Below are 24,935 nucleotides of genomic sequence, written 5' to 3' on the forward strand. Positions count from 1 at the left end.
TCCCCGGAAGACTACATGTGACTACCCCGGAAACAAATTATTAAAAACAGACGTATGATTCATGTGCCTCGTAACTATGCGACTATATGACTTGGTAACTTTTTTTTTCTTTTTCTTCAAACCCATTTCAGGTTTATTAGTTTTTTTTTCTTCTTTCTGCGGCGTGATCCCACTAACAAACGTTTCTAGTGATCTCTATGGTATGCAGCGCCAATGGCAGCACCAACGATGGAACTCTCTTCAACAGAACGAAGCTGAATCTTCACGTTCATGTCCATCATATCCTGGCACTCGTTGGCGTAGTTCATGATCAAGTCTCTGTACCTGTTGAAGTACTCCAACACGGAACCGACAAAACCGATCTTCACCACGTCAGTCTCGAGCTTACCGTTGTGCTCCACCAACAATTTTATAAGGGAGACAATGCATGTAGCCACGACGAAAGCGGCTCTGCGAACAACAGCATCAACAAGAAGCTTCAAGCTGACAACGTCGTTCATCAAAATCTTGGACTGATCCCAACCGTAGTGCTTAGCAAGGGCCAGGGCAATCTCATTGTTATCGTCGGCTTCAGAGATATGGCACATCAACTCACCAGTGAAACCTTCGTAGGCCTTGGTGAGCTGGTGCAAATTTTGTTTCTGGTTGGCAAACATCTCGTCGTTAGAAATGCTCTCGACAAGAGCTAATCTTACCAACTCGGGCAAGTACCTACCAGAGGTCAAAAGCTCCGTTGGCTGGAAAATGGTGTTGGTTTCAGGGTCCAATTCCATGTGAGGAGCGAAATGCAAATTATGCTTGAAACGAGGGTCGATTTGGGTGTCGTAGGACGTAAAGATGTCATCAATGATGTTATCGCCAAAGAGCGACAATTCGGTGTTGAACAAGATGTTCTTCTCTCCACCGAGGTGCTTGGACTCGAGGATCTTGTCGGAAGAATTAAGGGAGCAGCACATGTTAAGACCGGTACCCAAAACAAGAGCCAACTTGGTCTTCTTATCAATGAAAGAACCAGCAGCGTAAACAGCAAGGGAATCATTCAAGATGGACTTGACGTCAAGGCGGATGTTGAAATGCTCAAGAAGACTCAGTTCCAACAAGCCCTTCAAGTCATGACCCTTGACTTCGTCACAAACGTAGTAGCCCTTACCAGCATGGCACACATTAGCTCTGTTGAAAGAAGTCAGCTCCAAGGCAAAGGACCAGGTGATACCAGTGTAGATGATCTGATCACGCTTCATGACATTCTGGCTGTCGATAGTCTCGGCGATCTTGGATCCAATCCACTTGAAGAAGTTCTTGTCGATAGTCTTTGCACCATTGTCGACGATCCACTTCTTGGAAGTGACAATACTGATTCTGTGGGACCTATCGTCAATACCATCGTTAGGAGCGACATCCACGATGGCCACACGAAGAGTAGAGCCACCCAAGTCAATCACAAGGTAGCAGCCCTGCTCTTCACCAGTAGGGTTAATGCTGTAGTTCGGAAGCATCGTAAGGGCATCTTTATAAGCCAAGGCTTCGTCAAAAGCACGTACCATGCCATCGGCATGGACGCCTAACGAGCCCAGGTCAACGCCTCTACTAAAGTCGTAGAGTGCTTTGGCCATGCACAGGCGGGACTCGTCAGTAAGGGAAGTGTTGGGGCTCAGGCCCAAGGAAAGGTCTGATTCGGAGTGTTTGCTCAGAGGATGTGCGAGCATTTGAAAAGTGATGAAAGTATGGGGAAGTGTAAAAACGATGGGCTAGGAAAGCTTGGGGGAAATGTGGAGGTTAAATATATGGGGAAATGAAAATAATAATAAAAAAAAAAGATGGTGTGGAGCGAGCAGACGCAAGACATAAAATAGGCCACTTAAGAAATGAACAAATGTTTATGGTAACAGTGACAAGAAACAGGCTGCCCCAGGATGTTACAGTTCCATTTTGTTTGCAGGGCGAGGTTGCAGTGGGAAGCTGGTGCGGTGCGCGTCTGTGTGCAGTATTTTGTTACCTCGTTGCAATGGAGATGGACATTTTTTCTGTTTCTCAGGTTGCATTTGCAGCTGTTGGGCCTGCCAGGAAAAGCACGAATAAGAAATTCAGTACTGGGGTTGGAAGGGAAAATTACAGCTCGAGAAAGGAAGATTCTTGCATGTAAGAAAAAAAAACAATGCAATTTTTTGGCCTGACCCCTATACAACACTGGTTTTGGTGGTGGTGGCATCGAACAATTCCATCTCGTGTGGCCGTGGTTTTTCCGATGTAGCATGGTGTCACCGTGCGACTAGGGCAACTGGAGAGTGGCTGTTTTTCCGGGACCATCAAGTGATGGCTGCGAAAAAGGAAAGAAAAACAAAAAAATCGCCCCGGGGGTATTCCCCATGACCCCAGCCCATTTCACCGTCATCTTACGTCTCACGTCACCGCCCTGCCGATCGTCAGATCTACTTCGTGCTTGCCCTGGCCGGGGTTGCTTTGTCCTATGTAGTATTATACCGTCATGGTACTATGAAGCAATCTCTTCGTTCTCTTCCTCGTGTTGCACATTAATCACCGGCACAGCTTCCTCGGTTTGCTCCACTGATTGCACCAGCAGACGTGCGCTTTGTCCACTGATGGTGCTTAGGTTGCGGCCATGTTGCCCTGGCTCGTCAATCAATATCTCCCGCAACTTCTCCTTGCCCACTGCAACCGCCTCATCGAATGCTCTTTGTGCAACCAACATTGATGGTCCGAGTAAATTCATCTGCCACAAGATGTAACCTCCAGCACCAAACATGATGAGAAGCGTGAAGAAGAATGGGTTGCGGAGCACCGCCATGAACTCGTTCCATCCAAGCACCACAATCACTGCGTAAATCCACAATGGTATCTGTGTCACCAGCTGCATTAACGAACGCTTGGTCTCCACGAACTTGGCGTCCGTTTCTTTTCTGAACTTGTTCAAAACCTCGTTCTTCTCCTTCTCAGTGACAATCTGCGCAAAGCTGTGACCGCTTTCGTCGTCTTCAGCATCGCTGTCAGCCTCGTCATCCTCTTCATATCCCTCATCTTCCACCAGTAAACTAACTGTAGAGTATCTGTGTTGCAAAGCTTTGCTGCGAATATCGTACTTGGGCTTTACTTCAGCACCATTAGACAATCTGGCGAAGGAAAGAATTGGAAGTGCTTCCAATGCGTACTCCTTGGAGTCACCAAAACTGCTCTCCAACTCAATATTGTTCTGATACAACTTAGGAACTCCGTTCTCGTCATATCTGAACTTATCGTCAAACCTATCCTTGAGGATGTTCAACAAGTTATCCCTGGAGATGTATTTATGCAACAATTGATCAAAAAGCTCCCAAGCCTTGAACTCTAATGTAGACAAAGCCCTTTCATTGACCAGGTCCTCTGTACCTAAGGCAAAGTCATAACCTTCTCCAGCCTGGTACTTGCTCAATGATGAATTCTTCAACTCAGTGAAGCGGTCAAGGATACGGTTCCAAGTCTCCTTGTCAGGATTTGCGGTTTCATCAAGAATTGTGGTAGATAAACCATTGTTAATCTTCTTCAATGACTTGCTAATGATATTATTCAACTCAACAAGCTGTTGTTTTGTAACAATGCCGCTGACACTCTCCTGAAGCGTCTTCACTTTAGACTCAATCGGTAAAGAGCCACCAAGAGATAGAAGCGTAAGACTTGCCGCAAAGCTTGCAAGTGCCGATGAGGTGAGCTTCTCGATCTTCTCCAGGAAGGAGCCATATTTCGTTGATTTCTTCTTCAATGCAGAGGTCAAATCCTTAATAGTTGTCGAGCTAAGGTAATCAGCGTAGATAGTGAACACTCCACCGAGACGTTCGCTAACTTTGCTTGACAATGCCGCTCTCTTTTGTTGGAAGACCAGGCTGTTATACTTCGATGCTTGTGTATCGTACTCCTCTAATATGTCTTCATTGATGTCACCCATGACCTTTCCAATATCTTCATAGTTGACTGAGGTACCGTTATCGACAGTCTCACGAGCATCAGCCTCGAAAGCCTGGAACTTCTCTTCGAAATCCTCGAGGCATTGGGTCGCAATCTCGTCACACTTGAATTTGGCAACCAAGATTTGCTGTGTAGGAAGGTCTAAATCCTTGTTGTTATCAATTTGATCCCAGCAGCTTTGAGCGTACATAGTCCAGCCCTCGATAGGAATGTCGTGATGGTAGAATGGCTTGAACAAGAAACCCGAATCGCTCTTATCCACAAATCTGTTTCCCAAAAGCTTGATATCGTCCTTAAACTTGTCATACTGCAAAACCTTATGACTAAGAGTATGGAAAGCCAAGTCAAAGAAATCGGAAAACTGAAGGTGTGCAACATCTGCGGGCTTGTTCAAACTATCCCAAATCTTCATCAAGTCCTGCTCGATCGTTCTGGCAAGCGACTCGACAGGAGTAACACCAAGATGATCTCTGATAACAAACAAAAGAAGCACCTTATGGTCATTATTCTGCAACTTGGCCTTACCAAAAGAGACAAGTTGACCTCGAACACGGTCTTGAGCAAACCCATGTTGGCGCCCTGGTAGAGACCCACCTGAGTTTCCCAGAGATTCACAATAAGAACCTCACTGGTGGACATGGCGAAAAGAGCAGCCTTTCTCTCGAAATCCTGGTCCTCTCCTCTTTCCCTACCATCAGTACCCTCAACATCCATCACCAACACATTGTCAGGCGCAGATGTCTTAGCCAGATGAGTGACACCTGGACTGTGTGCCAACCAAATACCCTTGGTGGTTTGCTGTCTGTTAACCTCATCCATCACATCAAAGTTGGTGTTGAAAAGGTGGTTGAGCAATGTAGATTTACCCGTAGACTGAGAACCAAACACAGAGATAATTCTGTAGTCACCCAGTCCCAGGCGGTCAGGGGAGCTGCTGATATAGTCTAAAATGGCCTCGTTGAAGATTTTGTTCTCGTCAATCACTTGGATCGCATCTTGGACATTATCCACTGGTACGAACGAGGAGCTGGAAGATGTTCTGGAATTCTTATCAGGAACAGCGTCTTCTAGACCAACAGGAGAGTTTCCCGAAAGGTCAGCTGACCCTGCCAGCAATGGTTGAACTTCAGGAACGTCAGACATTTCGCTTTTGGCTTTTCGTAGTCGTACCTGAGAAAGATGTGGTTGACGATGATAATAAGCAGAATACGTGGGGTTGAGTGCGCACTGATCTTGTCACATGGCTGACCACGCAGTGACACTTAGTTGGAAGGTTTGGGCTTACGTTGGTAGGAAAAATAGAGCAATAATAAGAAACGGTGTATTATTTTGTATTTTTCTTTAGGTTGATTTATGTACGGTTTTGGAGTTTCTTTTTTTCCTTTGTTCTTGCTGTTCTTCTAGATGAACAGGAACTGTTTCTTGATCGCTTCGAGTCTTTGCTGCAGCACTCTTCTCATGCCAATGTAAGACATGTCAAATACACCACGGCCTTGGGTCAAAGAACGAAGCTTCAGAAGGTACCCGACCATTTCTTTCAATGGCGTTTCTGCGATGATGATCTTCCTTTCTGTCAAGTCGTCTTGGGTTCTCTTCATTGTGTAGTCAGGTGGTAAGTAGATTTTCTCGGCCTCTTCACGAGCCCAGTTTTGCTTATCCAAGCTTTCACCCAGGTCTTCAATAGCAAGAACGGTCGCCAGGCATCTGTTGTTCAAATCGTGCATCACTTCTCCCATCAGACCAGAGTCGACGTACACATGAGTGTTCATGATAGGTTCTAAGACACCGAAGTGGTTCTCGGACTTATCGTTGAGTTCTTTGACAGCTTTGGTGACAGAACGACGACCAACATCTAAAAGTGATGAAGGCTGAGGGCCCTTAAGGTCGAGCGGGAAGTTCCACTTTTTGATTCTGAGCACACAAGAATGGAGAGGGAGCCCAAACCGAGGGCCTGCCAACTGAAGTCCTGTAACACAACCCTGGATCAAACTCTCTTGGAGCTCTTCTAAGGTATAATCAAGTTTCCATCTGCGTTCATCAATTGCTTTCAACATGTATTCGGGCGTGGCCAGTGGCTCCAAGATCACAATGTTGTTATCATGCTCCAACAAAATAGAGCCCTCTTCCTCTGCAAAAACGCTTTCAGAAGCCTCGCCTTCAAAAGAGTCAAACGAAACCTCGGCATTGATATCTGGGTTGTCAAAATGCTCGCATGTCACACTGGAGCCGTCAGGACGAGCTACTGTTTCCTTGAAAGACACAGCCACATCTCTCAATCTGACGTTTGCCTTCAAATCATTCACCAACCTATCACGAAGAATCTCAAGATGCAATTCACCCATACCACTGAGCACGATTTGTCCCAAATCCTCATCTTCAGAAACATGCAACGAAGGATCCTCTCTCAAGAGAATCTTGATACATTCATCCAAATAACGAGCATCGCCAGCAGTAGCTGGTTCAATGGAAGAGTTGAAAAGCGGAGGTGGAATGTCAATTGGATGAAGCTTCAAGTTAGCCTCGAGGTCAGAGAAACTCTTGCTCTTTGTAACTCCACGGGACACTAAGGTATCACCGGTAATGATATCGTCACCAGTACCTGCGACAACACCGATATTTCCTGACATAATGCTTTTGACTTCTTCGGGAACATCACCATGCATGAGCATAATCTTTCTCAATGGAAGTACCTTTCCAGTTCTTGTGTTGACGACAGAGGAATTAGCAACAAGTTGACCACTGTAGACACGGAAGAATGTCATGACTCCACGAACAGGATGAGTAATGACCTTAAATGCAAGTGAAACGGTTAAGTTATTGTTGTTGTTAATAACAAGGCCTTTGTGGGGATCCATCTTCATTGGTATCACCTCATCAGTCTTTGCTTTCTGAACCTTCTTTTTCTTCTTAGCAATCTTACTTGACGAAGAGGTTATCTCTGGAACATTAATCTGTAAAGGAGAAGGCAAGTATCTCACAACACCATCCATCAAAGGTTGTACACCAATATTCCTGAAGCTCAGACCACAGAAAACTGGGGTAACTTTGTTGGCAATAGTCGCCTTATTGATGGCCTTTTGCAAAACAGTATCGGGGATAGCCATGTAATCTTCATTATGCTCAAAGAAAGATTCGATGATACTATCGTCAAACTCACCCAAGGTCTCCACCATGGACTCTCTACTGCTGGCTACCATCTTGTAGAGCTCGCCTGTGGAAGCCTCATTAATGTCAATGACAGTGATCTTCGTACCATCTTGTTCGGCGCCAGTATCCCACATAAGTAACTTCTTGTGGATCACATCCACCACGCCTTTGAAGACAGGCTCGGAGTCAATATTTTCGAAGTATGGCAAGTTGACGCAAACCACACGAGTTTGGAGCTTCGAGATGATCTCCTTCACTGTACGACTGAATCCAGCGCCTGGGCGGTCCATCTTGTTAATGTATGCAATGCGAGGAATGTTAAGAGAAGCAGCCTGGTGCCAAACCTTTTCGGTCTGTGCCTCCACACCAGCCACAGCGTCCAAGATAGTCACAGCACCATCTAATACACGAAGAGATCTTGTCACTTCGAACGTGAAGTCAGCATGTCCTGGAGTATCTATGATATTGATCTTGTGAGTGTTCCATGGAATTGAGATGGCTGCCAGCTGGATAGTGATACCTCTCTGTCTTTCCGACGGTAAATAATCAGTCACGGTATCACCCTCATCCACATTTCCGATCCTCAGCGTCTTACCACTATAGAAAAGCATTCTTTCAGTGGTTGTCGTCTTTCCAGCGTCGATGTGAGCAATGATGCCGATGTTCCTGGTTTTGATCGGCGGCACCGAATTGAGCTTGGGCTCAGCTCTGACACAGGATGCATGGAGCTGACGAGAAGCTCCAGCCGCCAGTCGAAACAATCCAACTAGCTTTCGACTTGCCATTTGGTAAAGAAGACTAGTTGGAAAATGGTCACATGATCGGAGTTGCATTTTTGCGGTTTGTGGAGGTACGAGTCTCATAGTACTGCATTCACCAACCGTTTTGCAACCATCCACCAGAAATGAAGACCACTAGATTTACCAATTTATTCGGCTTTTTGTTTGGCAGGCGACGTTTTCTTCATACTTACAGCTGTGTAGTACACTGTAGAAAGTACAATTGTCAAAGAGCCGAGGATGCCTTGCGTAGTGAAGGATGAGCCGTACATATAGGTACTGATGGCTAAACTGGCAAACTTTCTGGTAAGTAAAATCACGGCAACCGTTAATGAGGTTGTGCAGCCAGCTAGACGGTTCACTCCCAGGGCACAGAGTACCTGTGTAGCGGAATTGAGTGCCAAATACGCCAAACCTTTGGGTACGCCTAAGTACAACGGCTGCGACTGGCTGAGCACCCTAAGGTCTGAGAGGAGAGCTGGACTGAACACCAAAAACATCGGTAAAGCCATGAAATGCGTGTAGAACAACGTCTCCCTCCAATGAGCTCCATACTGGGTGTACAAATTTTCCGTATAAATGCCCATATAAGCACCCAAAAAGGAAGCCACAGAAAGCACCAATACACCGCATAGAAAGAGGTAGTTGAACGAGACGGTTTCACCCTTCTGAGGTCCCTGTGAAATCACAAAAAACGTACCAATAGTCATCAACACACACAGAAACACTTGGTGTCTCAGGTACTTCTTCCCGCCCACGAGGTATCCCACGATCATGGAACACACGGTACTGCTTGATCTGAAGACGATGTGAAGAGGCACAGAGATGCCAAACCGCCAAGCCAGATTGTTAAGCACTGAAACGACAAAGTAAAGCAGAACGAGGAAAAGTAACTTCAGGATCGGAATGTTCGGTTTCTTCAAGTAAAGGCCTCCTTCAAGCTGGCTAGGTAGGCTCATCACCAGAACCAAGATGAACTGACATAACGTCACTGTAGTTCCCAAATTGGGCGCCTGAGCGATGAAACTCAGGTCTCTTGTGAGCTCTTCAAACAGATACACATTGCAACAGCATCCTCCAAATACCTGGCTCAAGGGGAAGAACCAGCTCATTAACCACAGTGGTGTTTACTGGTAGTTTTTGAAAATCTGGGGTCGCGTTGCACATGTGCGCGAACTGGTGTAAGTAGCTGGCCTAGTATCTATCGTTTTCTATTACCATTATTGTATTTCTAAAAATGTAGTCCCGTAAATCTATTAAACATGACAGACTCCAGCTAAGCACCGAAGTCACTGGTGGAAATGCCCGACTTGTCGCACATTTGCCTGAAAATCGTGTTCCTCGAATTGAAGAGGTTACGTGGGGTGTCGAATTCCTTGATTTCACCTTGGTCCATCACCATCACACGGTCGTAGTTCAAGATTGTCTTAAGACGATGAGCAATGCAAAGAATGGTACAGTCGGCAAATTCTCTGGCGATGGCCTTCTGCAACTTACTGTCGGTAGCGTAATCGACACTGGATGTGGCTTCGTCAAGAACAAGGATCTTACTGTTCCTTACCAAGGCTCTGGCGAATGCAACCAATTGCTTCTCACCCAAGGAGAAGTTTTCACCTTCGTCGTCCACTTCACTGTCCAAATGGAACTTGTTGTAATCATCATCACCGACCTTTTGAGCTTTCACAGCTTCCAATTTATCAGCCGAGATAATGTCAGACCTTCTCAATGTGTCCCATAATTCGTCATCGGATTTGGTTCCGAATGGATCCAAGTTCTTCCTGATAGTGCCCTTGAACAAGACAGGATCTTGTGGGATGATCGACAACTTGGATCTCAAGTCATGCAAACCAAGGGTTCTGACATCAACGCCGTCAATCTCAATTGTTCCGGATGTCAACTCGGCTATCCTGAAGAGAGCAACCATGATGGACGACTTACCAGCACCAGTACGGCCACAAATACCGATCTTCTCATGCGGACGAATATCAGCATTGAAGTTCTTCAACGTAAGCGGTAAACCTTCTCTGTACGCAAAGTCCACATTTAAGAACCTAATCTCACCATTTTGCGGCCACTCGGGTGAAGGCTTAGTCTCTGAAATCTGGTATGCATTTTCTTGTGGAATCTTGTAAACATACTCAATGACTCTCTCTGCGGAATTCATGTCCTGTTCGACTTGGGTAAACACAACAACCAACATGGAGATCATCGAAGAGATTTGAAGAACATAAGACAACAATAAACCGACCGAGGAAGCCCCAATGTCAAAAACACGGAAAACACAAAGCATGGAGATCAAGAATGCAAACAGCGAAGCCAACATCGATAAGTGAACGTCAAGCCATCTCTGGTTCGCCACAGTAATGAAGTAAGCTTCACTCATCTTGTTGATTGTGGAAACATTCTTTTGCAAGAAGCGACCAATCAGGCCAAAACCTTTAATGGTTGGCATACCAGACAATGACTCGTTGAAGTTATTGTACACATGAGATCTTTGGATAGCTTCAAGACGTTTGACTTCTCTACCAGATGCTTGGTAGAATGTAGCTGCAATAATAAATAAGCCGATAATGAAAGGAACAGCAATTGCGAACCATGGCATGTAGATGATACACAAGATAATGATACCAATAAGGTCCGAAAGGAAGTAATTAACCATGGATACTCTGTCACCAATTTCGTTATCCAATGTATCAGTATCTTTAGTGAAACGATTGATAACTCTACCCATTGGGGTGGTATCCATGAAAGACATGGGCACATGAAGGATACGCTCTATGGCCTTGATATTCAAGATCCTAGAGGCTCTGTTCAAGATGAAAATCACACCACAGAACTGCGAAACCATAAAAAGAACTGCGAGAACAGTAAACATGGCATAAAGACCAATGTAGAAGCCATCGGAACGATCGAATTTCATAGAAATCCAAAAGGACAACCAATTATTGGTGAACAACGTAAGGAAAGTGGTGAGAACAGTAATAGCAAAGACAACATAAATCAACCAGTTGGCTTTGAAACCTTCGACACCGGTCAAAATGTACTTTCCATAGACATCCCAGCCAATAGCATTGACAGAGCGCTCTTCATCCATGATCAATCTACCGTCTGACTCAGTAAAGTTCTTCTCATCAGTCTCCTCACTTACCTGCGTGGTAGTTTGTCTTGTCAACTGTCTGTTGATAAGTTCTTTCTCGTTGGTGGGACCCTGCTCATTCAGGTCTTCCTCCGTGTCCTCGTTATTTTGACTATGCTCCATAAGTGTGGCAAAAGCAGAGTTGGTACGCTTAAGCTCATCAAAAGTTCCACGAGAAATTGTTCCATCTCCGTTCAAGAACACCACGCTTTCGGCTTCACTGATGAGAGAAAGCTGATGTGTTGCCAATACGACTGTCTTATCCTTCAAAAGTCCCAAGATACATTCGCTCATGATGTGTCTTCCTACCTTGGCATCAACAGCACTCAAAACATCGTCAAGCAAAATGATTGAACTGTCCGCGTAAACGGTTCTAGCCAAGCAAACACGAGCCTTTTGACCGCCAGAAAGTGTGATACCACGCTCACCAATCTCTGTACGATCACCAGCAGGGAGGAGGTCAAAATCACTATCCAAGGAGCATGCATTGACGACCTTGTTGTACCACTTCTCGTCATAAGGCAGACCGAATGTAATGTTCTCCCTCAATGTACTGTTTTGGATCCATGGTGCACCGCACATCAAAAGCGATCCGTTAAGAAGTAATTTACCAGCATTCTTTTTCATAGTACCATCCAATGCATAAAGCAAGGATGATTTACCAGAACCAATGGAACCGGTGATGACCATGAACTCGCCGTCCCTGACATCAAGATTGATATCATGAAGCTTAAATGAAGCAACTTCAGCTTCTTTTTCCTCCAGGGCTGGAGTTGGAGATTTCGAGCCCTTTGACTTCTTGTTCGCTTTCTTCTCTTCCTTCTTCTTTTGTTTCAATTCTTTCTTTTCCTTCTTCAATTCTTCAGTATCCTTTGTTTGGTCTTCAGATTTCTCTTCCTTGAAATTGAAAACCTCCCATTCGAAGTCACAATCACGTACCGAGATGGCCAACTTCTTCTCTTGCATCAGAGTGATTTCGCTGTCAGTGATCATGTGTACTGAGTCGTTAGGGTCGATCTCGTCAGCAGCCAAAACAGCAGCGACTCTGTTCATACCAAGGAAAGCATCGGTACTTCCAGCAAGAGAAAGAGGGAGGACCACAAACTGACCAGCCAACATGTTGAAAAGTGCCACGGATGAGAAAATGTCAGCCGGGTTTCTGGCACTTGGAGATGCAATACCATACAAGGTAAGGAAAGAAGCAAGAGAGCTGATCAAAGTCAAGGAGGAAGCCAAGGTGATGATAATCATTCTTGTGATCTCCATTCTGAGAAGGTATGCCATTTCTCTTCTTCTGATTTTCAGGATAAGCTTGAAGTAAGGAATCTCCCAGGAGTAGAATTTGATCATCTTCAAATTGTTCAAAATCTCTTTCATGTAGCTGACTCTAGCGTCAGTAGATTTCTGAGCTGTTTGTCTGAAGCTAAAGAGCAAGAAACTCAAGAAGCCAGCCACGAACAAAAATGCAATCATAAGGCCCACACCGACCATAGCAGGGGCCCTAATGTTATAAACCAAAATACCAATCGAGATACCCACGGGGAAAATGAAGATGAAACCGTAGATGGAAAATCCAGTACCCAAATCCACACGCGAGACGTCAGTACTCATGATGGAGGTGATCTTGGAGGCGGGAAATTGTTTCCTAGACTTGGTATTAAGCTTAAATGACTTGTCAAGCAACAACTTTGTGAAAATAGCTCTGATTTGAGCACCCGTAAGCATAGAGAGGTAGATACCTTGGTTGATGAGAATGTCACCGGTGAAAATCAAGATGGACACACCGATGGCATAGCCCACACCACGGCCCATATTCACGTCCATACCAAAGGCCTTCGCCAGGACAAAGTTGATCAACTCTTTGGACAAAAGTGGAATACACGTTGAACAAGACATGCCTAGCACACCAAAGAACAAGGCCAAACTGTACTGCCATGCAAAAGTCTCATACAAACTGAGGAAACAAAGCGACTTGGGTAGCTGGTAGTCGGCAAAGTCGTCGTCAGAGTCAACCGAGGAGGTTTCAAGAGTTTCACCTCTCAGCTCAGCTTTTTGTAGCAAATGCCTCTCTTTGTCGGCAGCCAAGCGGCGGTAGAAGATCCGCTCGAACTTGCCCGCAAGATACTCAGCCGTCATCTGGTCGTGAAGTTTAAACATGTCTTCAGGTTGCAATGTACGCTTGTAGCCCCTACGCAATACAGGGGTCAACCAGGTGAAGAAGAGGAAACTAAATGGGTTTCTCCATTTAGGATGATAAGGACGTTCGTCTTCTAGAGGCACCGGCGGCACCTTCTTCAGAAGGAACGGAGTAAGTAGACGTTTCTGGAGCACAGGCGGGTCAGCCTTCTCCAATTCAGTCATTTTGCAGAAGTATCAATGATGGGAGGAAAAGAACAAGACCAAAAGTTGCGAAATGCGCTGCTTTTATGCTGCGAGGTCTGATAAGCTGCGACGCACAGAAGCGCTTGCGGATGGCTCTTCAACATGCAGCAAACCACACAAAACAAACCACATTGATTTGAAGGTGGCGAGCGGCTGCAAGCGGCAAAAATGCAGCCCTTCTGAGCATTATGAGTGTGTTTCCAAATTGGTTTTTTTCCCAAGCAGCTGCTTTGAATTCCTTCCGTAGCTTCCTCAATGTCTATTATTGTGATGGCTGCGAAAAGAAGCTGTCTGCACGAGGCGAATATCTGTTATACACTAATGTCGATTGGCTGCGAAAAAGCAGAAGTGGATCCTTACCAACATCAACAATTACTCCTGGCGATTGACGTGTGAACGTTGCAGAACGGCTGTGCTGACGGCGGGTCCCGGAAAGACTGAAATGACCCGAAAATGTATGGCAGCATCCGGCCGGAAAGTGGATACAAGTTTGAGTATCCGAGCCGGATGCGGTTTCCGTCGGAACATCCGTACCGTAAAGACAAAAAAACAAGCCTTACTTCTTTGGCGAGGAGCGCCAGGCCAGCCGCTTGGCGAATATTTGCCACCCGCCGGTTGTTCCCCCCATTTTGAATTAACTATGGCATTGTGTTCGATTGTTTTTAGGGGCCTCGGCGTGGATTCAGTGGCTGTACTTGGTCCGCTGGCTCGCACGGCTCGCCTGGGAGTTTTTCACTTTGGCTCATTATGGCTCATTTTTCCTCACTGGGTTTTCGCGTGAACCATCTGGGGACTTTTTTCTACAGTGTGAATGGCATATATAGTATAGGTACGGCTTGGCGAGAGGTTTTCTTAACTTGCTAGATATAGAGGGTAGGTTGATGTTGACAGAAATCAAGGTAGGCTTGTCGGTGGCATTGTTCGACGGTTAGGAATCCTGGTATCGATGGCAAATGGCAAATTGGTTAGACGTGATTGCTGTACTGGTTCTGAGTCTGCAGTACAATTGGGCCCTGGTGTTTTGCAGCCACGACTTGACCTGGTCATCGATTATCGTCTTTCTGGAGATCTCGGTGGGAAGGCTTCATTCACCGATACTTCCGAGTCAGCCAAGAAGGAGGGCGTGGGGCCAGCTACACTCTTCGTATGCACAAGGGACTATATCGATACCTTTTATGGGGTTGTCGAGACTAGATTGGCTTCGAGGGGATTGCCTCAAGGATTCTTGGACAGCAACTTCCAAAAAAAGATTTTGCAATATGTTTTGGATTGATTTAACTTTGAATCAATTGCCTTGTTTAAGTACGTCTTGGCGAAGTTGAAGCCCTACATCAACATTGCTCGCGGTAGTAAACGTGGGAAATGGACGAGGAACGACAATCTGGAGGGACAGTTACGACGTGTAGAGCGTCTCAATGTATGTGTGTAGCTACCTGACGTTCTTTTGACGGCAGCCGTGCCTTGGGATGGCCAAGAATGGCAAATGGACGAAACCGGGTCAACATCCTGGTGAACGATAAGCATGGGTGGCGTCTGCATTGGCCATTTTAGGAAAGCGTGATCACTTCATTGATATCAATTGATTGAGTCAATGGCTATTTTAGGTCGTCGTTTTTCAACGCTTCGAAGGTTCGTAGAAGATCCAGATCACTTCGGTCAATATCGGGTGCATTGATCTCCACAATATGAGTCTTCATGACCTCCTTCCATCCACAGTTAGCGAACCTGACGTTGATCTAGAAGCGTGACTTTTCTAATTAAGAGAGATCTCTTTAACGAGAAAGCCATCTTCATTGGTTCTATCATTATCAAGAGGTACTGGCTGCAAATGAGTCGCATGTACAAGGACTGAGAAGATCACAAAGACTGGTTCACGACATTTCCCTAAGTCAAACGGTCACCTCTGGTAACTCGATTGCTATTTTTCCTGAGGAAACATTCAGGTCTCTTAAAAGAAGGAAAAGCCTTTTGATTAGCAAGTTGGTCTGCAACAGGGAGCCACAGTGATGGGTGTTGCATGTGCAGGAAAAAGGAAGAATTACGCCATAACTCGGCTTGATGGGCACCATAACGACTACTTTGGTGAAAATAAATAAATTTGCTATATTTCGAAAGTAATTTTTAGTGGTATAGTTTCTTTGTTTTAGGTTTTTAGGCTTGTTTAGAGGTTTTTGAACGTTTTTTCCACTTTTCTCGCGTCACCGGCCTTCATACCTACTCAAATTTCTACACAATAAACTAGCAATGTTGAATTATATTTTGACATTGTTTTGAGCCAAAATAACAATAGTTACCGAATTTGGGGATCATATAATGTCGGTAACCCAAATTAGTCAATAGTCCGATATAGTGTAACGGCTATCACGGTTCGCTTTCACCGAGCAGACCGGGGTTCGACTCCCCGTATCGGAGCTCTTTTTTTTTTTGATTTCGTCTCCAAAAGCTTGCAATATTGACATTTAGACAGAAGATCACCAAACAGCCTAAGATCGTCCTCCATCACCCTTCTTTCTTCTTTAGGCACCGGCCTACCTGAATGACTCTATCACCTGCCACGGACTCACCCTCTTTGCAACCTTAAAGTATACACAATGCCACCAACATGTTACAATTACGGTCAGCCGTATACCCTCCCTTGTTCCCCAGCTATAAAGCTTATCCCAACAATCAGTCACCTCGAAAACAAACTTTTTCACAAATCAACCACGCACAGACTAACCCCTAATACATAGCACACGCGGCGTTAGATGCCTTTAGTAAAAGTGCCCCAAACGGCTAAAACGGCCACCCAAAGGCACGAAATCTCCATCTTTTTTGCAACCCCACAATGCTTACCCACGCTTACTCTGCTACGGCTCGAAATTTACGGACAAATAATGGAAATCAAGTGGCTCTGCGAGTCCCGCCTATGCCAAAGCCTCGCTGGAGCTGATAAGATGCCTTAGAAGAACCACGCATCCATGAGCCATGAACACATTAGTCATCCCAATGCAAATCACTGTGGAGTGCAGCAGCATTAAGGCAATTTAGCCAAAACCATCGGCATCCTGAATGAAGATTCCGAAATATAAAAAAATATTACCTGAATCCCGTAAAGCGTATACTTTTCGCTTTAGGTGCTCGGAAAATCTCATCCTACGCTACTTTTTTTTTTTTTTAGCGGCGCCGCGCGCCAAGCCAGAAATACCTCTCCAACTGGAGTGGCCAAGCTAAAATATCCACTTCCAGTACTGGTGCCCAGCAATTCCTAGCATATTAATTCTGTCAGAAAAACGTCAAAATGTAGCTAAGCGAAAACAGCATTGTGGATGGTTTTCTTCAGGTACACCTTTTGGTGGTAGAAGCCAGTGGTGATGTTCGGCTGGAGAAACCTTCCATGTAAAAGCCCCCTGGCACGGCGAAAAACGCCGTGTGCCATGCGATGGAACGGCGCTTTTGCTCTTTTCTTTTCTGTGGGACCCTTCACAGGGAGACTCGGAAGATGTCTGCGACTGCCGACATGCAAAAAGAAAAGACCACGGAAAAAAATGACGAAAGAAAAAAGAACTAAAAAGGAGGAAAAGTAGCCACAAAACGCACAAACGAAAGGTTCCTGAGACACTTTTTACAAATGTCTTATGTCTGGTGAGAGAGGATTGTTTGTGGATTTTTTCATGTAGATATGTCTTTGGTGGAATCGCTTTGGTTGGTTTCGCTTCTCTTTTTTTGCCTGGCCTGGACGGCAACTAACGAGCTGCAAACGCCGCACAAGCACAGATAATAGGCGTTTTGCCCTAGGCCTACATTTTGCAACCGGTGGGTGTGAACCTAATTTCTCCCGGGTGCCGTTTTCCATCTTCGATAACGCATCTCCGCATGAGGCAAAATGGATTACCGGGGCCTGGGGGCATTTGGGCGCTCGCGGGCTTCACTTATCGGTGCAAATTTCTGTCCATTGATAGTCTCCTCATACCTTCTTATAAATAACCTCCACACTGCCTTTTCTGTTGCAGACCTTGCCTGTTTTTTTTCCTACTTTATCATGTCTGCTGAAAAGGATTACGAGAAGTCTCCAGATGAGAAGATGGTGGACGAGAAGTTCATCAACGCTGACGAGAAGTCGCTTGAAAAGTCCCAGGATCTTGACTCGTTGCCCCAGTCTGAGGAGGGTGCTGAGCCTACCGATGAGGAGATGAAGACCCTCAGACGTGTGTCTAGAAAGATTCCTCTTTCTTGTTGGCTTGTGGCCCTTGTGGAGTTGTCTGAACGTTTTTCTTACTACGGTTTGTCTACTCCTTTCCAGAACTACATGCAAAATACCAAAAACGATACTCCTAAGGGTGTGTTGGGTTTGAACCATTCTGGTGCTACTGCCTTGTCCTACTTTTGGCAGTTTTGGTGTTATGTCACTCCAATTTTTGGTGCCTGGATCGCTGATACGTTTCTTGGTAAGTACCTTACCATTTGCGTCTTCTGTGTGATCATGATGATTGGTATTTTCATTTTGTTCATCACTTCGCTTCCTTCGATCGCTTCTAAGGATACTTCCTTGGCTGGTTTCATTGTGGCCATCATTGTCATTGGTATCGGTACCGGTGGTGTCAAGTCGAACGTCTCGCCTTTGATCGCTGACCAGGTCCCTAAATCCAAGCCTTCCATCAAGATCTTGAAGTCAGGTGAAAGAGTCATTGAAGACCCTAACATTACCATTCAGAACGTTTTTATGTTCTTTTACCTTATGATTAACGTTGGTTCGCTTTCTGTCATTGCAACCACCGAATTGGAGCACAATGTTGATTTCTGGGCTGCTTTCCTCTTGCCGCTCTGCTTTTTCTCCATTGCCATCGCTGCTCTTGTCTTGGGTAAGAACAACTACGTCAAAGTCCCAGTTGGTGACAAGGTCATTTCTCGTTCTTTCAAGTGTTCCTTTGTTGCCTTGAAGAGCCTCAGCTACGACGCTGCTAGACCATCTCTTCACCCAGACAAGGAGTTCCCATGGAACGACAGATTTGTCGATGAGGTTCAGAGATCTTTGTACGCCTGTAAGGTGTTTGCTTTCTACCCTATCTACTGGTTGGTGTACGGTCAGATGAACAACAACTTTGTCTCTCAGGCTGGTCAAATGGAGCTTCACGGTTTGCCTAATGATATCTTGCAAGCTATCAACTCCATCACGCTTATTGTGTTTATCCCAATTTGTGAGAGATTCGTCTACCCATTCATTAGAAGATTCACTCCTTTCAGAGCCGTCACCAAGATTTTCTGGGGTTTCATGTTCGGTGCTGCTGCCATGGTCTACGCCGGTGTGTTGCAACACTTCATCTACAAAGCTGGCCCTTGTTATGACCACCCAATGGCTTGTGACCCAGCATTCAAGCATGTTCCAAACAATGTCCATATTGCCCTTCAGACTCCTTGTTACTTCTTGATTGGTATGTCTGAAATTTTTGCTTCTATTACCGGTTTGGAGTACGCATACACCAAGGCTCCAGTGAACATGAAGTCTTTCATCATGTCTATTTTCCTTCTTATGAATGCTTTCGGTTCTGCCCTTGGTATTGCGCTTTCTCCAGTTTCTGAGGACCCAAAGATGGTCTGGACCTTCTGTGGTTTGGGTATCTCTTGTTTCATTGCTGGTTGGATCTTCTGGTTCTTGTTCAAGCACTACAACTACAGAGAGGACGAATGGAACAGTTTGGATTACAATGATAAGAATGGTGAACATAACGACCCTGAGTTGGAGCCTGTGGTTTCGCTCACCCGCTCTTTCAAGCAGTTGCGTTAGAGCAAACTAGTTCTTCTAGATGTACGATTAATAGTGTAACGAGGTTACGGTTTAACACGGAAACATACGAAAAATATTCACCAGTAGAAACCCATTCACGGCACAAAGAATAAGCCTTACCTCCGGCCACAGTCCTCCCCACAGATTCAATGTTGCAATCTCGAAAACTGTGGTACTCCATAAAATAGCAAATTACTGGAAATGTCACCGTGGGGTACGTGAGGCTTTTCGGGAAAGAACAATCATATGGTTGGATCTTGCATCAGCGTCGGCACTCTCTCGCTAGCTCTTGCCCAGGAGATCTAAGGATAATTTTGGCCAGTAGCGAGGCTTGTTCGAGGCGTGGAGGAGCAGTTCGTGCTGTGGAGACCAGGAGGCCAGGTAAAAACGCCCAAAGAGCCACACGGGGTAAACTTTTAGGTAGCGAAGCGAATCCTCGGTTAATGGATGATAATTGTAAGAATCTGATTTTTAAGGTTTATTTTAATTTTTTGAAGATTTTTTTTGGGTTGGATAGTACGCTTACAGACTGGGTTTATAGTTTTTCGCAGCCAATACTCATACCTCTATACTAGTTGCAAATGAGTAGTTTAGGAGCCAAGTCCACACCATACATTCACGAAATAAAGGGAAGCGAAGCTGTAAGAGAGATTAACTTATGTAAACCCTATCCCATTTGTATAATCAGACAATTTTTTTTAAAAAAAAGGCATCTGTCTGCCCTTTAATACTAATACGATGACTGGCAAGACCGTGAACATTGTTTCCACACGTCCCTTCCCGTTCGACTTGATTCAGCTATTCCAAATCTCCTAAAACAAAAAACACAATTTCTTTTCACTTTTCCCAAAACTCTCCGTTTCCCAGTCACTTTGGCTCGCTTCGTCATGATCAACCAACACCTGTTGACGAGGGCCTGCAGGGCGACGCGCCTACACTTGAGGATAAAATCATCACCGACTCCGAGTCAGAACGGTCCTGCCAGGGTTAATCTCCAACTTCTGCTATTAAATGGATGCTACCCAGCCTACGCAGACGCAGCCGACACAACAGTCTGCGCCCACTCAGCGGGAAGACGATGCGTTTGACGAAAACCACGTTTGCAGACTCATTTGCACGACTGGTCAATACAGACACTTTGACTTGAATAAGAACGTTCCGACGCGAACGCCGACACTGCTGCTGAAAAAGACATGGTTGTTTGGACGGAATGGTGAATGTGACTTTGTTTTAAGTGTTTGCACTCGACTTTCGAATAAACATTTCAAGCTATGGCTTAATTTAAGCGACAAGACCTTGTGGATCCAAGACACGTCCACGAACGGCACGCATCTTAATGGAAACCGTTTGGTGAAGGGTTCAAACTATATTGTGAACCAGGGAGATGAAATTGCTGTTGGTGTGGGCGTGCCGAAGGATGTTATACGCTTTGTTGTGCTTTTTTCCGATACTTATAACCCCCTGAACTCGTCTAACAACCTTGTGATCAAGGATGAGGGCATTTATAAAGATTTCATTATCAAGAACGAGACCATTGGTCAGGGCGCATTTGCTATAGTGAAGAAGGCGGTGGAGCGAAGTACTGGTGACTCATATGCCGTTAAGATGATCAACCGTCGAAGAGCTATACACGCAGGTGGTAAAGGGGCCATGATGGGTGTTAATAGAGAGCTCGAAATTCTTCGAAAGCTTGATCACAAGAACATCGTGAAGCTCAAGTCGTTCTATGAGGATATAGAAAACTACTACTTGGTCATGGAGTTCGTGCCGGGTGGTGACCTCATGGACTTCGTAGCTGCAAATGGCGCTATCGGTGAAGACGCTACTCAGGTTATTACCAAGCAAATATTGGATGGTATTGCTTACGTGCACAGATTGGGAATCTCCCACAGAGATTTGAAGCCGGACAACATTTTAATTATGCAAGACGACCCCATATTGGTGAAGATTACTGACTTTGGCTTAGCCAAGATTAGCGATAACGCTACATTCATGAAGACGTTTTGTGGCACCTTGGCTTATGTCGCCCCAGAAGTGATCACTGGAAAATATGATCTGCAACAAGCGTCCCAGGACTCACCACATATTAACTATAGTAATTTGGTCGATATATGGTCTCTTGGATGCTTAGTTTACGTCCTTTTGACATCGCATTTACCTTTCAACGGCAAGACTCAGAGCCAAATGTTTCAAAAGATTAAGAGCGGCGAGTATCATGAATCGCCCCTTAACTCTTATGAGATTTCTGACGAAGGACGCGACTTCTTGAAGTGCTGCTTGCAAGTTGATCCTAAAAAGCGTATTGTTGCAGACGAAGCATTGCACCATCCGTGGCTCGAAGGGGTAGAACCTTACTCGCAAGAATCTGAGGAATCGCAAAAGGTGAGCTTATCACAATCGACTTCTCAGAAGTCAAGAAAGATTGAAAATGGTCTCCACGTCAATGCCTCTATGAGCAAGCTTGATGACGATGTGATGTTCAGACCATTGGAAGGCGAGAAGAATAAGAAACCAAAGGATAATAACTCGCAATTTAAGGTTCCCAGAAGAGTGGTACCTCTACCTCAATCTCAACCACTCCATCCAAACTCACAGAAAGTGAATGTTGCTGCACAAACACTGCCATTGAAGCGTAAAAGTGATGAAAGCGGCCGAAAGCGTCCTCCTCAAATACTTGAAGATGATGATACTCCCAAGCGAGCAAAGCTTGATGTGGACGCTGTCAAGCAACTCAGCTTAGAGGGGCCCAATGGAGTATTTGATGGTCCTCCTGAGGATAACTTCATCACCTTAAAACCTGAATCAGATTCTGTCACAGACAAACCGATCTATATCCGCCAAGGAGTCAATCCTTACGCAATCGGAAGAAACGAAACTTGTGACACTTTTATCAATGACGACAGGATGTCCAAGATACATTGCCTTATTCATAAAAGGCGCCATCCAGTCACGCAGGTTTCCATTTACGAAAGTCCGGCGCATTGCTTGGAAGATATCTGGATTCTCGACTTCAGCACGAACTCATGCTTTGTGAACGGTGTGAGACTCGGAAAGGGCAAGAAGGTTCAGCTATTTAATAATGACAGAGTCGATTTCTTTGTTGATGATACTGTGAACCAGCTGATGGGCTACAAAGTCCAGATTGATGACACGACCGGGCTCTTCAACGGCGGGGAGAAATTGGAGGACAAGTTCGTTAATGTACTTCAGTTCGACAGTAACGACATCAAGCTAAGACCTCCAGTGGTATCTGTTGCTAATGTACCAGGCAAAGCAGAGCATGAAGGTAGAAAGTCGTCTTTGCCAAGTCAGGAACTTGGTGGAGGAATATCGGGTGGAAATGGGGGAAGCTTCAATTCACTGCTTCGCTTACAAAGACGTCTTCATGATAGTGCTAAAGCACCACCAAAACCTCACCAATCGAAAAGAGCTAGCCTTCAAAGCGGGCAAGAACGTCCTCAGAACTCGTGGGCGTGATTCATTCACTGATCATTATAATTCGTACATATAATAGGGTAATTTAATTAAAACGTGGCACAGCAGGCTTCTTCGGGCTCAACCTGAATTGGCGAATCTCACTAACCATGTTCTCTTTATCCAGGCTGGTGACAGCCTGCGGAATCGTAGGTCTCTTAGCATAGTCATTGACGGATGGTGATCCTCCTGAATTAGAAGAGTCCACCAAGCGACGGAGCTTTGTGGTTTTCGTAAGGCCCTGAATGATCTGGTCCTTATCACGTAGCGTCTCTTTAAGCAGCATAATCTCTTCCTCTTGCAGCTTAAGCAAGGAATCATATTGTCTGTCCGAACGTTTCTCAGTTTTGTTAGAGTCTGCCATTGTGGCAGCTGCTAACTGTTGATAAGTTGACCGGAGCTGGTTCTCTAAAGACTGATTGTATTGCTTGTGCTGCTCCATTTCATGTGTCAACCGTTTGTAAAAATCTTCTAGATTAGCCATCATCATTTGTTGAGATGATTTATCGATATCCATTCCTAGGATATCGTTAAGAGCATCGTTTCGTAGAAGAATGACTTCTGTTTTGTTCAAGTCCGCAAGGCGATTAAGATGTTCAATTTTCTCGTTAAGCACCTTGATTTCGGCCTGTAGTTGTGGCACAACGGAGTCTCCCGATTGCTCTGACATGGGCAGGGAAGCACCGGGATGTAACTTCAAAAGGGCAAGTTCATTCTTTTGATTTTCCACAGTCCGTTTGAGATCTTCAATCATCTTTTGAGCCTCCAGGTCGCCAATCGACAGTTTGCGGTTGGCCTTAACCGAAAGCAAAATATCCTTCGCCCTTGCGGCAAAACGAAGAGTGTTAGTGGTCTCTGTAACAAACTGCTGGGTAAGTGCCGATTGACTCAGCCCCAAATGAACATTACATAGAATCAGGATAAGGGCCAGCCCGGAAAGTGATGGTTGAAGAAGTCTTGTAAGCTTCGAATCTCTGTATGGGATATGATCCATAGTGCCCGAGGTTGAAGCTAAGGACAACTTATTGATGACTGTGGAGAGTGCAAGAAGAGACTTATTAATAAAAGATCCTTCCTTCCGCCTCTCAGCACACAGAGTAGCCCTTTCAGAGCCTGCCAAATCACAAAGTGAGAGGGTCGACTTGTGTTCGGAATTCAAGGCCATATCAATAGTGTGAAGGCGTAACTGTAGAATTGCATGAGAACGAGACAGTCTTGCGTTGTAGTCTGTAGCAGATGTCTTACGCTTTAGGTCACCAGCTTTTATAAGTTGAAGCAATGATTGTTTCGAAGAAACAGTAGGGCTGCAAACACCCATTATCTTCACACCGTATTCGGGATAGTCTCTTATTTTAAGTTCGGAATGTGAGCTATAAGCAGCTGAGCCATTGGCTAATAGATCCACGATTTTCTCATTATAGATCTCCAAGTAAGTGACAGAAAGCGCATAGGAGCATCCCAGGTTAGGGGAGTCTATCTTGTTAAAAATATCGTCAATTGCCAAACGAACAAAACCAGGGTCGTGATCTTCACCACGCATGGAGTACGTTTTACCAGACCCAGTCATACCATAAGCGAAAAGTGTGGAGTTATAACCTTCATGGAGAAACTTGTTGACAATATGAGCACAGGAACGGTTGTAAACAGTTCTATTAGTAACATCTAAGGAAGCGCCAAACACATTATCAAATGTGTAGGAGGAACTGTCTTGGGCATTGGTGATGGTATTCGAGTACTCTTCAATCAGCCAAATCTGGTTCTGAGAGTTCCCACTTGTATGAGGATTCGGTCTAATACTCACAGTAATTGACCCAGTATACGGGTCAGGTCTAAAAGTAGGAGTAGATGGCCTGGAGCCAAAACTTGAGGATGGTCTTGAAGATGCAACATGAGGCAGTTGAGGCCTATAGCCTCTAGCAGATGCCGGTCGTTTAAGGTCAGAAAGACTTTGCCTTGGGGTGGGGGTTCCTCGTCCAGAACGGTACATTTATAGTGTTACAATTGGAAGTTAAGATATCAGTTAAAGCTGTTCTTAGAAAAGGTTAGTCCTGATGTAGAGACAGATAGTGTTTGTTTACATCAACTCCCAATTAGGCAAGTGGTGATCTAAGTGCTGATAAGTTATGAGTAGGGAGATGGAGAGCCAAAAGGGTATGTAAAAGGGAACTCGGCTCTTTAGTTCTTCTTAAATTAACAGTAGGTATCATATTTATTCAATGCTATGTTTGTTGGTGTAGTCATTTAACGTAATGGGTAATACTACTGAGCCGCGAGAATGGCTGCGAAAAGCATAGAT

The 24,935-nt window shown here is 45.1% G+C and overlaps 4 protein-coding genes and 1 non-coding gene across 5 annotated transcripts; 3 read left to right on the plus strand and 2 right to left on the minus strand. All coding sequences in view use genetic code 12, as the record gives it.

Annotated features, from left to right (window-relative positions):
- Positions 1-185: 185 nt before the first annotated feature.
- Positions 186-13,380, minus strand: CXQ85_004819 (translation elongation factor G; the record flags this gene model as incomplete). Its single annotated transcript, XM_025488428.1, has 6 exons — positions 186-1,686; positions 2,493-4,471; positions 4,501-5,104; positions 5,374-7,832; positions 8,264-8,918; positions 9,194-13,380. The coding sequence occupies 6 exons, from the start codon at positions 13,378-13,380 to the stop codon at positions 186-188; spliced, it is 11,385 nt and encodes a 3,794-aa protein (XP_025343090.1).
- A 2,361-nt stretch (positions 13,381-15,741) lies between these two features.
- On the plus strand, positions 15,742-15,813 carry CXQ85_004820. Its single transcript has one exon. It is a non-coding gene; the product is annotated as a tRNA-Glu (tRNA).
- Positions 15,814-17,422: 1,609 nt separating this feature from the next.
- CXQ85_004821 (uncharacterized protein) lies at positions 17,423-19,165 on the plus strand (the record flags this gene model as incomplete). Its single annotated transcript, XM_025488429.1, has 1 exon — positions 17,423-19,165. The coding sequence occupies one exon, from the start codon at positions 17,423-17,425 to the stop codon at positions 19,163-19,165; it is 1,743 nt and encodes a 580-aa protein (XP_025343091.1).
- A 1,011-nt stretch (positions 19,166-20,176) lies between these two features.
- On the plus strand, positions 20,177-22,642 carry RAD53 (serine/threonine/tyrosine protein kinase; the record flags this gene model as incomplete). The annotated part of the gene is made up of 1 exon (XM_025488430.1): positions 20,177-22,642. The coding sequence occupies one exon, from the start codon at positions 20,177-20,179 to the stop codon at positions 22,640-22,642; it is 2,466 nt and encodes an 821-aa protein (XP_025343092.1).
- Positions 22,643-22,685: 43 nt separating this feature from the next.
- KIP2 (Kip2p) lies at positions 22,686-24,626 on the minus strand (the record flags this gene model as incomplete). Its single annotated transcript, XM_025488431.1, has 1 exon — positions 22,686-24,626. One exon carries the CDS (start codon positions 24,624-24,626, stop codon positions 22,686-22,688), a length of 1,941 nt encoding a protein of 646 aa, XP_025343093.1.
- Positions 24,627-24,935: the final 309 nt, after the last annotated feature.

This window comes from Candidozyma haemuli (assembly GCF_002926055.2).
Source record: "Candidozyma haemuli strain B11899 chromosome Unknown H_2014730914, whole genome shotgun sequence".
NCBI classification, from domain to species: Eukaryota; Fungi; Ascomycota; class Pichiomycetes; order Serinales; family Metschnikowiaceae; genus Candidozyma; species Candidozyma haemuli.